Raw genomic sequence first — 12,910 nt, forward strand, 5'->3', positions numbered from 1 at the left:
ACTTGGGATAGACTGAAAATAGGTTATTCCCTTGTTAGCTCCCATCTTCGTGTAGACTGGTGGGTGTATTCTCTGGAACACCTGCTTGAGAAGAGTCCCGAGAATTAACACGGTGACATCTGATTTCCACTATCCTCCAGGCAGGTTCATATTGTTGGTCTGACTGATGATGGCAGATTCCTGTATCTTCTTTTTGTACAGACAGCTACCTTTGAAAACCAGCTCGGCCCCACTCCAATTTATGGTATGGCTTTTATCCCTAGTATGTACAAAAATCCCTGAACTCCCTGAAGCATATCATACTGATCTTTTGTGCTCTATTAATCTTTGTGGAGTAGATCTACCTGTCTCCCCAATGCATATCTCCTTACACTTACTGCATGGTATCTAATAAACTTTGGTGCCTGCTTCTTTTTTATTTAAGTATACATTAATGAGTGAACTCATGATGGATTGGGATAATGAAAAATAAATGGGTTTTTAGATTTGAGGTGTTCAGTTGCTCTTCTGATGTTCTTGTCATAAGGAAGCTTCATTTTGTCATTAAAATCTATTTGTTTCCCGTTTGTGAGACCTCTGTAGTATATTTTATTTGCTTTTTTTAATAACCTTCTTGATAATGTGTGATGGATAGAGCAGTTGTGTTTTATGTTTCGGATTGTATCAAATTCTCGTATGGTTAATACATCTAGGAAAGTCAGTTTTCCATCCTTTTCCCACTCTGTTTTAAATTTTATGGTTGGAACTAGGGAATTTAATCTATTAAAATATTCATTGAAATCTTGTGAGCTATTGTCCCAGAATGTTAAAATATCATACAACAAAATTTCCGTTTGAAAGTATTCCATGCTGAGGCTTGCTAGAGGAGGTCACAGGAAGCTGCCCATGCTACAGCAAAACTTTTGCTTATAAAAATTACCATTAAAAGAGAAAACATTGTTAGTTACTGAGAGGATAATTAGTTTTAGTGTTTTTGTCTTGAGGCATTCCATATATTGGAAAACCCAAGCATTAACACAGTGAAAGAAGCTGAATTTCTCTCCACCATCATAAGGAGAGAGAGAGAGAGAGAGAGAGAGAGAGAGAGAGAGAGAGAGAGAGAGAGAGAGAGAGAGAGAGAGAGAGAGAGAACACCGGATGCCAACGACATGTCACCTGGGTGATCTATAATACCAGTCACACCAGCAAGGGGTACCTGAGCCAACACCCACCGCTAACCAGCAACACCGATTAGGCCTAGAAGATTGCAACTCTTTTGGGACCGATTATGTAATCAACCTGTGACCAATCAAAATTCAGTCCACTAACCATCTATCAACTGTAAACCGCCCACTTATATGTATCTGTGTAACATACGTGTCAATTCATTCACTCTTTTTAAATGATCTCTAGAATGTGTGTCGAATGTTAATAGGTATTAATACTAAGACAACAGAAAAAACATTACATGCCCTTAGGAAACTTGATATACCAGCTACATGCTGATGAAAGGAAGATTCCAATGCAAATAAAGAAGACTCTATACAAATTGAATGCCGTAGAAGCAGCCATTATTTTCAGTGCTACTGCCTTCAGAGAAGTCTCTTTCCTAATATAATATAATAATAATAATAATAATAATAATAATAATAATAATAATATATGAAGGTAATAGACCTTCTTTCAAGTCTCTCCCTGCTGCCCTTGAAGACGTCACTCTCTTTTACAAGGGAGTGTTTCACAGGAAATACAAAGAGAATGAACGAGCCCTTTGCAGTATCATAGAAGGAAATGTCACCCATATGGACCCTGCAAAAAAGGTTAAATTAGTAATTGATTACAAAAGCAAGAAGACCAGCGGCCTGATCAAGAAAAACAACCTGGCCCCCACAGTGCAGGACCCCTGAAGAAAACCAATGTGGTCTACCAATACAAATACACTGTTCAGGAATTTCAGTGTGTACTTATTGTTGAGATTTCAGTGAGTACCTGTATTGGTTCCCATTTTTTAATAATATATTAGTGAACACTTGGGTTAATTGCAGATATTCTGATTTATATCTAAAACTTCAGTGGAAGTTAATGGTTTGAATTTACTTAATTAAAGTGATTTCATGATAAATTAATGTTTTGTGACTTAATTTGGTTAAGAAATACGTAAATCTTACACTTACACTGTTGTCAAGTAATAGTGAATCTGTTTGAGATTGTGAACTATTATAACTTTTGAACTTAGAAATAAAATTGTCTGTTTAAAGTTTTAAAAAGCACAGTGTTTCATTTTGACCACCAGTGATTAGAGATACTTGTGTGTGTGTGCAAGGTAAGTGATATACCTGCTTGTTCACCTGAAACTTATCTAGGTGAAATAGAACCAGGGAAACAATTACAGTATAGTATTTGTTGGAGTGATGCCCTTTTTCCCCTAGACTGTTTATAGCTTAGTTGTTACCTGACCCATAACTTGATAAATTTAGATTGAATTTTCAAGTGTTAAGCAAGTTTTAAGGGATCACTGTGCCTTTAGAGTATTCAGTCTTAATATTTTTGTTATGAGGTTTCAAGTGTCTGGCTGCAGTGAGGTAAATTTTTTGGTCTTATTATTTGTGTAATAACCAGGTACTTGATCACTTCGTGACAATACACACACACACACTTATATTTTCACCATATGCCTTGAGAAGGAGCTTTAGCAGCAAATGTATGTAACTGGGGTGAGATTGATAGCCCCATTCCACATAACAGAGATGTTTTATGGCTTGTGTACTGATGGCATGTAGCTTATCTTCATGGTCATCCTTCAGATTGCTGACCAGACCCTGATTTGCTTAATATTGATGATCAGAAAACTATCAGTGTAGCAAACTTGTTACTGCCTTAATGTATTCACCGACAGAAGCATATCAGTGGTATACCTTGTATTATTGATTCATCTCTTACATGTGGCTATTAAACACGCCCTATTCCTCATTGCTGTACCAGGTGTCCAGAACACTTTATCTGACTTCATTCAAGGGAGGTGAGCAGCCTTTATGCTCCACAAGATGGGAACTAGTGTATATTGAAGTTTAGTCTTCCTCTACATTGTATGTAAATATTTAGAGATACTAGTCATTTACCTCAGAAAAATCAAGGTGTCAAATATATCATCTCATTTGGTCTTTCAGTGGTAGCTAAGCCAACGATCTAAGGTTGTTCCCATATTTTATGTTTCATTTCTGTTTAATGAAATTTTGGTAAGTTCCCAGGATTCTTCTGAAAGCTGTTTAACACAGGAGATGTCTTCTGAGTGAAGAAAATGTTTACACAGAGTTACAATACATTGCTGTGATACATTATTGTGTATAAAGTAAAATGTCACAATCTTTTTAGTGTTTTGTGAGAAACCTTATGATCCTTATTGTACTAGTAATTGTGAGACTTGTTGATAGCATTTCAGACACAGCTTTGGTGAGCTGCTTTAAGTTTGCCCTTTTTATGATCTGCTTGGTATATATTTTATTTTATGATTTAAGAGTTTTAGTATGTTTTGTCATTCCCTAACACTGTCAACGCCCGGGTAAAATTAGTGCACTTCTTGGCGTGGTAAAATGATTCAGTCAAGTACAATTATGCTGATAGTTCATGAAGTGGAATTAGTACTGTAACTGAATTTCAATAATACATTGAGGAAAAGGAAGTTCCTGTCATTCATTTAACTGGTGTTGCATATTGCAGTTGCAATAATGTAAATGATTGTTAAATAGTGAATAGCACTACTTGCTAAGAGGGGTGAGAAATTCAATCAACTTTTCCATCCTGTCACAATCAGTAGTTCAAGATTTTGTAAAACTGTTTTATTATATGAAATGCTTAAATTTTATTGTTTTAAGAGATTTGATAATTAAAGCTTGCTTCCTAATGTAACGGTTCTTCACAATTATCCTATAGCATTGGTATATTAAAATTACATAGTGTCCTATTGTAGATAATGTTCACAGTAACTTTTATATGTTTTGTGTATTTCATCACTTTTATCATGTTTAAGTTTTGTATGATTTTCCCATGAGTATTGCATATGTTAATTATAGTATTGTATTTATCAGACACACATGCACACACACACACACACACACACACATATATATATATATATATATATATATATATATATATATATATATATATATATATATATATATATATATAATTACTTCTTACTGTATTTGTATATGCACTCAAATACAGGAGAAATTATAGTTTTTCTAACATTCTAATGTTATGGATTATAGTTGCAACATAACTCTAACAAGGACATCATTACAGTTTATCTAGCTTTAGTATTGTGGTATTTGCAGAATGCAGCAGCATTTAGAGAGCGCCTTGGTAGCAACAGGGTTCTAGAACGTCCTAGATTGCGATCAGGAGGCAAAACATCAGAGAGGCTGCGTTTTGAGAGTGGTAATAGGGAGCTGCACACAGATTCCACAGAAATGAAGTCTTTATTAGAACCAGAAGAGGATAAAGAGGAAAAGTAAGCCAGAGGCCTTTTTGACTAGTATGTGGATTTTGTGTTTTAATATAGATGTTTAGGAGAAATTATGCAGTTTTTCTATAATGTATAACAGAATGTGATTATGCAGATTAACTCTTTGCACTTTGTTACATGAATGTGTATGATTTAATTTCAAGGCAAACCAATTCTTTTATTTAATATTTAAATACACATATCATGTACGTCATATGCATTTTCATATGCAGTACAGTATACATGAAAATACCTTTGTTTTGCATAAAGAATGCATAATTGTCTTAACCCTTAAACGCCTACTGGACGTATCATACGTCGACTAAAATTGTCTGTTGGGTGCCAGGTGGACGTACCGTACGTCGACTACAAAAAATTTCAACCTTCGGTCAACTTTGACTCGACCGAAATGGTCGAAAAAAGGGATTTTGACAAAGGAAAAATCTATTTCTGAGGAAGGTCCCGTGTCACCCGGTGAAATTCCATTATAGCACGAATTTCTAGGTATAAAATGCTAGATATACCAGAGAAAAAAGAGCTTTCAGGAAAGCTGGGGTTACTACCCCCAGATCGAGCGTCTTCTCTAGGTAAGACGTCGGTATATCGAAGGGTGAGTGAAAGATCACTACCACGGAGTCTTACTCGAAAGATCTCTCCCTACCAAAATCCCCAGAACAGAGCGGTGAGCCGTTACAGCCCCCACACCCAAACACCCGCCAGCTCGGCGACACCAGCGCCACCTACCTCATTCCATGCTAGCACTAACCCCAGACTTGGCATGTGCAAGTAGGGGAGGGGAGCAATAGGTGAGTCAGGGAGGGTCACCGGATGACACGGGACCTTCCTCAGAAATAGATTTTTCCTTTGTCAAAATCCCTTTTCTGAGTTCAGTCCCGTGTCAGCCGGTGAAATAGTGATAGAGAATCATGCCAAGGCTGCAAACTACGAGGAAAAGAGGGTAATCTGAAGAAAAAAACATAAATTACGAAAATAGTTTTAATAAGGGAATCTCTTACATGTAGCAAGAACACTAAACCTAAGGCACATCAAAGACTTAATATTACGAAAAGTGGGGAAGTCCCCGGCACGACGGGGAAGAGGCCCCAAAAATACTTAACACTACTAAAGCATATCGACATATGAAATTTGCATAAGATAAATGCATATACAATCTTAAAGCTACACACGTAAACTTAAGCTAAACACGTAAGAGACAAAATCAATGGGAAATAAAATATACAGTACATATACATATATCTGGGGTACATGGAGCAAAATAAAAACCGCCCAGTACCCCACAAGAAAAAAAAATCATAACATGTCAGATTACAGTTTCCACTCAACAGAGACAAGATACATCAATATGAGGAGCCAGGCAGTGAGGCATGATCAACCAGGAGGATAAGCAGAGAAGTAAATGAGGCAGGCGGGCGGGGGGAAAAGGATAGGATAAGGATATGATTAGTTAAGGTGGGAGATGACACTTCCCACAGCTATTGTAGAAAATTTCAGGGCTTGAGCGATTTTAAATAGTGGCGTTTAAACACTAGAGGTGATTTCCAACCCGTATATTTAGATAGTTCTGAGAAGTCCATATTATGAAAGTAATTAATGGAAGTAGCAACTGCTCGAATATCATGAACCTTAGGAACTGAATCTGGGTTGGCCTGTTTAATAAAATACAGAATTTGTTGTCTTATAGCATTCAGTGAAAGAGTACCACCTTTCTCCCTGATAAAAAGAGGACCCGACTTACTCTGTGGAGTTCTTAAAGGTAAGATTTAAGTGTATAAACTGGACATAAAGACTGGTCTTGTGGAAGGGGCACCACCTTCCAAGGAGACCACCTGTCTTGTGGGTCTTCGTTTTTAGCTAAGAATCTAGGGTCAGGGGAAAAGGAGGACCTCTCCGGACGGGAGGAAGTTCACAAAATTATCACCTCTAGTGAGAGCCGACAGCTCTGAGATTCTAGCACCTGAAGCCAAGCTAATCAGAAATAAAGTCTTCCTTAACAGATCCTGATAAGAGCATTGAAAGTTGTCCATCTCTGATGCTAACTTAAGGACGTCATTGAGAAACCACGTAACAGAATGTGGGCGTGATACTGGTCTCAGACGAGCGCATGCTCTGGGGATAGATGAAAAATAGGAATCTGTAAGGTCGATTTTAAAGCCGATAGAAATACTTTCTTCAGGGCTGACTTGACTGTGGTAATAGTGGCCGGAGCAAGGCCTTTCTCAAACAGTGATCTAAAGAAAGAAACTCCTAAATTAGTCGTCATGATTTTGGCTTCAGATGCTTTCAGGAAGGAGGCTAATTTTTGACTGCTGAGTCATACTGTCTAAGAGTAGAATCTCTTTTATCTGATTCTAAAAACAGAGTGTTGACAGGGTCAATGTTTGCTCCTTTTGGGCTGCGAATTTTATAAAGTCCATAAAACTAGGGCATTCTGAATTCTTGAGGAAGCTGACACAGTCTTGGTTTGTACTGTCTGGGTCAGTATGGGCTTGGGAATCAAGACTCCCGCAATCCCAGTTCCTGAAGAAGAGGGAACCAATTGCTCTTGGCCAATAGGGGCTACTAGGGCTGGTTGACCTTTGAATGTCCTGAGTTTGTGTAATACTTTCAGCAGTAAATTTATTGGAGGGAACAGATAAATTTTCTCCCAATTGTTCCAATCTACTGTCATTGCGTCTGTGGCGAACGCCTGAGGGTCCAGGTTGGGGCCACGTAACAGGGAGCTTGAAGTTGCTCTCCGTCGCGAACAGATCCACTTGGAGACCCGGAACCCGGCGGCAAATCCATTTGAAAGACTCCCGTCCAGGGACCACTCCGTCTCCAACGGAGTAGCCCTGGACAGGGAATCCGCCACCACGTTCCATACCCCGCTAGGTGGGTGGCTGACAGGTGCCAGCCGTGCTTGTTCGCCAGGGAGAAGATAGCAACCATTACTTGGTTTACTCGACCTGATTTGGAGCCGCCCTGTTGATGCAATGAACTACCACTGCGCTGTCCAATACCAGCCTGATATGAACCGGTTGGGGGCGGATTTTCTTTAGAGTTAGAAAGACCGCCATAGCTTCCAGGGTGTTTATATGGAACTGCTGAAACATTGTGGACCACATTCCTTGTACTTTCTGTTTTGGTGAATATCCCCCCCAGCCGCTTAGGGAAGCGTCTGTGTGAACAACTAATGCCGGAGGGGGAAATTGAAGTGGAACTGACTTGGACAGGCCTCTGACTGTGGTCCAAGGCCGCAGTCTTGTTTTTAAGATTCGAGGAATAGAGGAGACCTTGTCTCTGAGCTTGACATTGGCTCGACTCCGCCACACTCTGTTTATGTCTTTTAGTTTCGCTTTTAAGAGCAGGTCTGTCACTGAGGCAAATTGAAGAGACCCAAGGACTCTTTCTTGGGATCGGCGGGATGCTGATTGATTTTTGAGAAATTTCCTGGTGAGAGATGCTATCTCTTTCCTCTTGGGGGCGGGAGAGATAACGTGTGAGAGGACAGATCCCACTGGAGACCCAGCCACTGAAACCGGGACTCCGGAGTCAGGCGGGACTTCTCTCTGTTCAGTTGAAAACCTAACGACTCCAGGAAGTTGATGACTATGGACGTAGCCTTCTGACACTCCAGAACTGTTGGTGCCCAAATTATCCAATCGTCCAGGTACGCTGCTAGGGATATCCCCGGGACCGGAGTTGTTGAACTACCGTGTCCGCCAGCTTGGTGAATACCCTGGGCGCAATGTTTAGACCGAAGGGCATGACCCTGAAGGAGTAGGCTTGATTCCGAGTCTGAAACCGAGGAACTGAGAGAAGTTCCGCGCAATCGGGACGTGATAATAAGCGTCTGAAAGATCGATAGAGGTGGTGACGGCTCCACACGGAAGTAGAGTCCGTACCTGAGCTACCGTAAGCATGCAAAATTTGTCGCATTTTATGTAGAGATTTAGACGCGACAGATCCAGGATCACTCTTTGCTGATCTGAGTCTTTTTGGGAACAGTGAATAACCTGCCTTGAAACTTTAGGTGCCGTACTTTCTTTATTGCTTGTTTGTTGAGCAATTCTGCCACATAATCCTGTAGGATTGATGAGGGTGGCTGGTAAAACCTGGTTAGAGGAGGAGGGTCCTTGATCCAGCTCCATCCTAGACCTTTGGACACAATGCTGTGTGCCCAAGGGCTGAAGGTCCATTGGTCCCTGAACCAATACAGGTGACCACCTACCTGTGTTCTCTCAGTGGGAGGGAGCGGGTTTGTTCCCTCTACCACGTCCAGGTCTTCCTCTTGGGGTGGTGTTGGGTTTTCCTCTATGAGGGGCCCTGCCTCTTCCCCCTTGCGATCCTGTTAAGGCCGTGAAAGTATCCACGGCCCTCATAGGTGGGGTTGTATGCTGGTGAAGCAACATAGGGGCAAGCAGCAAGGGAATGAGCTGGTTGGACCAGCACATATTGTTGGGGGGGTGAGCCTTTGAGGTGGAGGGCTGTGCCACTGCCGAGACCGGGACGGCTTGAACTACCGCCTGATGGTGGGGCCTCTTATGTCTCCTGAAACGTTTGCCTCCTCTCGTCTGGGGCCGCCAGATTCTGGGGTCTTGCGCTTGTAGGCAGAAATGCCCCATCGAGAGCGCAGACTCTGGTTGGCCCTTGTAGCCTCAGCCATAACATTCTGTAACCTCTTCTTCTGGGAAGAGGTTAGGTCCCCAGATCGAGCTCTTAACAAGCTTGTTAGGCTCGTGACGGATAGTGGCATCAGCAAAAATTAATTTTCTGCATTCCAGTCTGGCCATGATGAATTCAAAAGGTCAGACTGAAAGCCAGCTAGCAGGGACTTAGCCAAGACTTGAAAAAATGGCTCGTCCGCGCAGGAGACGGCAGTGGCTTCCAGTAAGGCAGACGGAGTTCAGGGACCGGGCTAGCTTAGTCCGGGCATCAAACTCCGCTTTAGCAAAGATTCCGGCAGCTTGGGGAGCTGTTCACTGAACTGTGAGGAAGCACAGAAGGGGTCCAGTTTCCCAACAGTGAAAGTGGACGGAGCATCCACCCAGAACTCGTCACTTCCTGGGAATACCAGGAAGTGGGGTCTGTTTCCCTCAGCTGAGGTAACGGATTACCTTCAAAGCACGCTCGGGGCCGTAGCCAGAGCGACTTTGTTCAAACAAGGGGTGGGCAAGTTGTCTCCCAGGGCAAACATGGTGAAGTTGCCCTTGAAAGGAGTCAACTTTTGTGTTTTCTGCCTGCCATTCCGTCAGAGTGCGCAGGAGAGCCGACTGAGCTTGGTCCCTAGGGGACGATGACAGTCTCCTAGGAACCTTATCCGACCGAATCCAGGCTTCTTCCTCCGTTAATCTTACGAAGCCTGGGTAGGGGGCAAGAGATCGGGGAAGAATTCTAATTCCTCCAACCGTCTTGTGCCAAGACCTTCAACTGTAAGTTTGCCATCATGTTGGATGGCCCGGAGGGCGAAACGCCAAGGGTTACCGACATCGAACGGCGGGAGGTCCGCTGTGTCGGGGATGACATACTGGGGTTCGGCTGGGGTGGGTGAGCCATTCCCGCCAGTATATTATCATGACTGGCCAACTTTTCGGAGATCTTGGTGAACCTCGTGTCAAAATCCTCCGTGAACCTTTTAAAAAGTTGGTTGGCAAAGGCCTCTGCATCAAAGGCAGGCTGGCGAGGAGGGCTTGGTTTTGCAGCCCTCTTACTCACGCCTTTGCCGGAGGAACCAGACTTGCTCCCGGAGGCTACAGGTCCTGAGACCTTAGCCTTCGACGGGGAAAGGCGATGCCTTCTGGAGGACGAGGACTTATAGCCCTTTGCCTTCCATGAAGTCTTCAACTTCAACTTGGGGATAGCAGATGGAGCTCTATCACCCAAGGAGGAAGACTTCACAAAACCTGCAAAGGAAGAAATGGATGAAGCAGGGGAGTCAGTCAAAGGGGGCCCGCCCCAACAACCTCACCTACCTCACCACTTACCACCTGGTCCTGTTCAGTATTCATAGGTTCCAGGTCTAAGTCCAAGGCGGCAACATCCTCCGAGACCTCAGCGTAGAGGATATCCACTTGGGGTGGCTGGGTCGCATCCCGGATCTGCTGGATGATGGGGTGGCAAGATCTTCAGGCACTGCGGCCGCCACCTGTGCGCCGGGTAGAGCAGGTCCCTCAACCTGGCGCCGAGGACGTAGGGCTTCCCGACGGAACATTCCTGCCAAACCCAGCCACCCAGGCCCGGAGGGATTCCAAGGCAGACTTCTTGGAAGACTCGTCTGCCTGTAAGAAAACCAGCAATTAGCCAAGAACGAAAAAACAGTCCGGGAACCACGTAAACAATATACAATATGAGGAGCATAAACGGAGGAAGACTGTCACTTACCAACTCATCCTGGACGGTTGCGCAGAGAGGCGAAGCAAACCTCACAACCATCAGGGGTGCCAGACAACCAGGTCATCCAGCCGGACCGCACAACCAGCGTGGGTCCGGCAAACTACGTGACCGTAGGGTTGTTGGAGTGAGGCGGTACACCCCGGCTCCTCACAGCGAACAGTCTGTAAGTGGAAAAAAGTACATGAACCTCACCACTCTAAGCAATCTAAAGCTGGCAAGGCCGGGAATTTCAACTGCAACCGAATACTCCGGCGGAGAAGAAACTCCTTATCATAAACTGGGCCAATAAGCTCTAAAATACACAGAGTGGAAGGTAAAGCTTCCAGACCCCGGAATACTCCGGGAATGAAAGGAATGAGACAACCAGAACTCAACCGCAAGGGCTGCCAGTAAAAATAACGGCGGAGCCCCTGGTGTAGGACCGACTCACGTATTTATATATAATAAATAAAGGAGAGTACTCCGTTAGATAAACACACTTATCTAAATATGTATATTCATAAACAATAACATTAAACAAGTGATGGTACAAGGGTAAATACTCCGGAGACCGGAGGGATCCGCCTCCTTATATAATAAAACCTTCCTCACTTACTTCCCGCCGGAGAAACAAGGTGGGTAAAGATGCTCGTATGTTCATAACATAAGGCGGAGCAAATATATATAACCTAGCCAAGTAACCCGACGGGGGAGAAAGAAACAGTGTCGAACACGCGAGCTCGAGTAAACAAACCACCAACACCAACACAGCGATGCTAGGGACTGTATGGGAGGGAGCGAATCCCTCAACCAAATGGAGAAGTCCCTGAACTCGGAGAAAACGCCATCTAGCGTCACCCGCACGAGTAGAGCAAGGCTGAAAGGCTGGAGGGGGGGGGGGAGGGGGTGGAGTAGGGGAGAGAGGTAGGCTCTGAAGAAAGAGAACAGGAGACAGGGGGAAAAATATCACCCGCTCAACTGCACCATACACCTCTCCAAGAATAATGAAACTTAGGAGGGTGGCCTACTACTAAGGAGAGGAAGCACCAAGCCTCGATGCCCGACTCCTTCCTAGGCAAGCCTAATAGGGACCTAACCTAGTATAGGCTAGGAAAATGGAAGGAGTGCGGAGGGGAGGAGGAAGCAAACAGGGAGAGAAATTTTGTGCAGAGAACCAACCGGGATCGAGAATGGGGGGCAAGAAGGCGACTAGCCTAGAGGAAACACATCCAAAGAACTCTATTCCCCCAAAGGAAGGAAGAGAACTAAGGGGCTCACTCTGCCCACCAAAAACGACCCCGGAGGAAACAGCAACCAAAACTCCCTCAACCTGATGATCTCCACCCAGGGCAAGGGGATGGAAGCAAAACAAGCCTACTCCACTAAATAACCATCACACATAAAAACATGGGAAACAAAAATGTGCTCAATAGGGAGCGTAGCCTACCACGGGAAGCGGTTAGATCTGAGGCTGCCGCCAACACCACGAGGTAAAGGTAAACAACAAAATAAAAATAAAAATAAAAATAAAAAAAGAGAGCACCATCTCCAAGAATAAAATAATTAGCCTAATACAGACTAAAAATAAAAAGGAACCCAACCTGGGGTGGGTACCTGGACGGGCATCACCCTCACAAAGGCCGACAGGCCAATGATATGTAAATTCAAAAAAAGGGGGGGCCACAGGGAACCCACCAGGAGGAGAACCATGGGGCAAAATACATCTATAACGACAAGGAGACAACCCCAACAGAAAAGAACTGAAGGGGTCGCCCATGATCGACATGGCTGGAGGGGACGCCGTGGCGTCATAATAAGATCTCAATATTTATGAAAAGACGAGACCATAACAGCCAAAATATAGAACAAAACCCCACAAGAAGATGGTACTTAACTTGGAGATGGTAAAGCTGCTCGATGACATCAGAAAGATGAAAAAAATCCAAAAATGGGCAGAGCACACAAAAGGAAAAGGTAGCAATCACGTGCTAGAAAATGGAATGAGGTAGGTGGCGCTGGTGTCGCCCGAGCCTGGCGGGTGTTTGTGTGTGG

At 43.7% G+C, this 12,910-nt stretch overlaps 1 protein-coding gene across 1 annotated transcript in view; it reads left to right on the plus strand.

The window, feature by feature from the left end:
• Iml1 (GATOR complex protein Iml1) overlaps window positions 1-12,910 on the plus strand; it is a 596,567-nt gene that overhangs the window by 461,460 nt on the left and 122,197 nt on the right. Inside the window, 1 exon segment of the mRNA XM_067107292.1 lies at window positions 4,317-4,492. Coding sequence (XP_066963393.1) covers window positions 4,317-4,492 — 176 coding nt within the window.

The sequence above is a fragment of the Macrobrachium rosenbergii genome, chromosome 8 (genome assembly GCF_040412425.1).
Source record: "Macrobrachium rosenbergii isolate ZJJX-2024 chromosome 8, ASM4041242v1, whole genome shotgun sequence".
NCBI lineage: Eukaryota > Metazoa > Arthropoda > Malacostraca > Decapoda > Palaemonidae > Macrobrachium > Macrobrachium rosenbergii.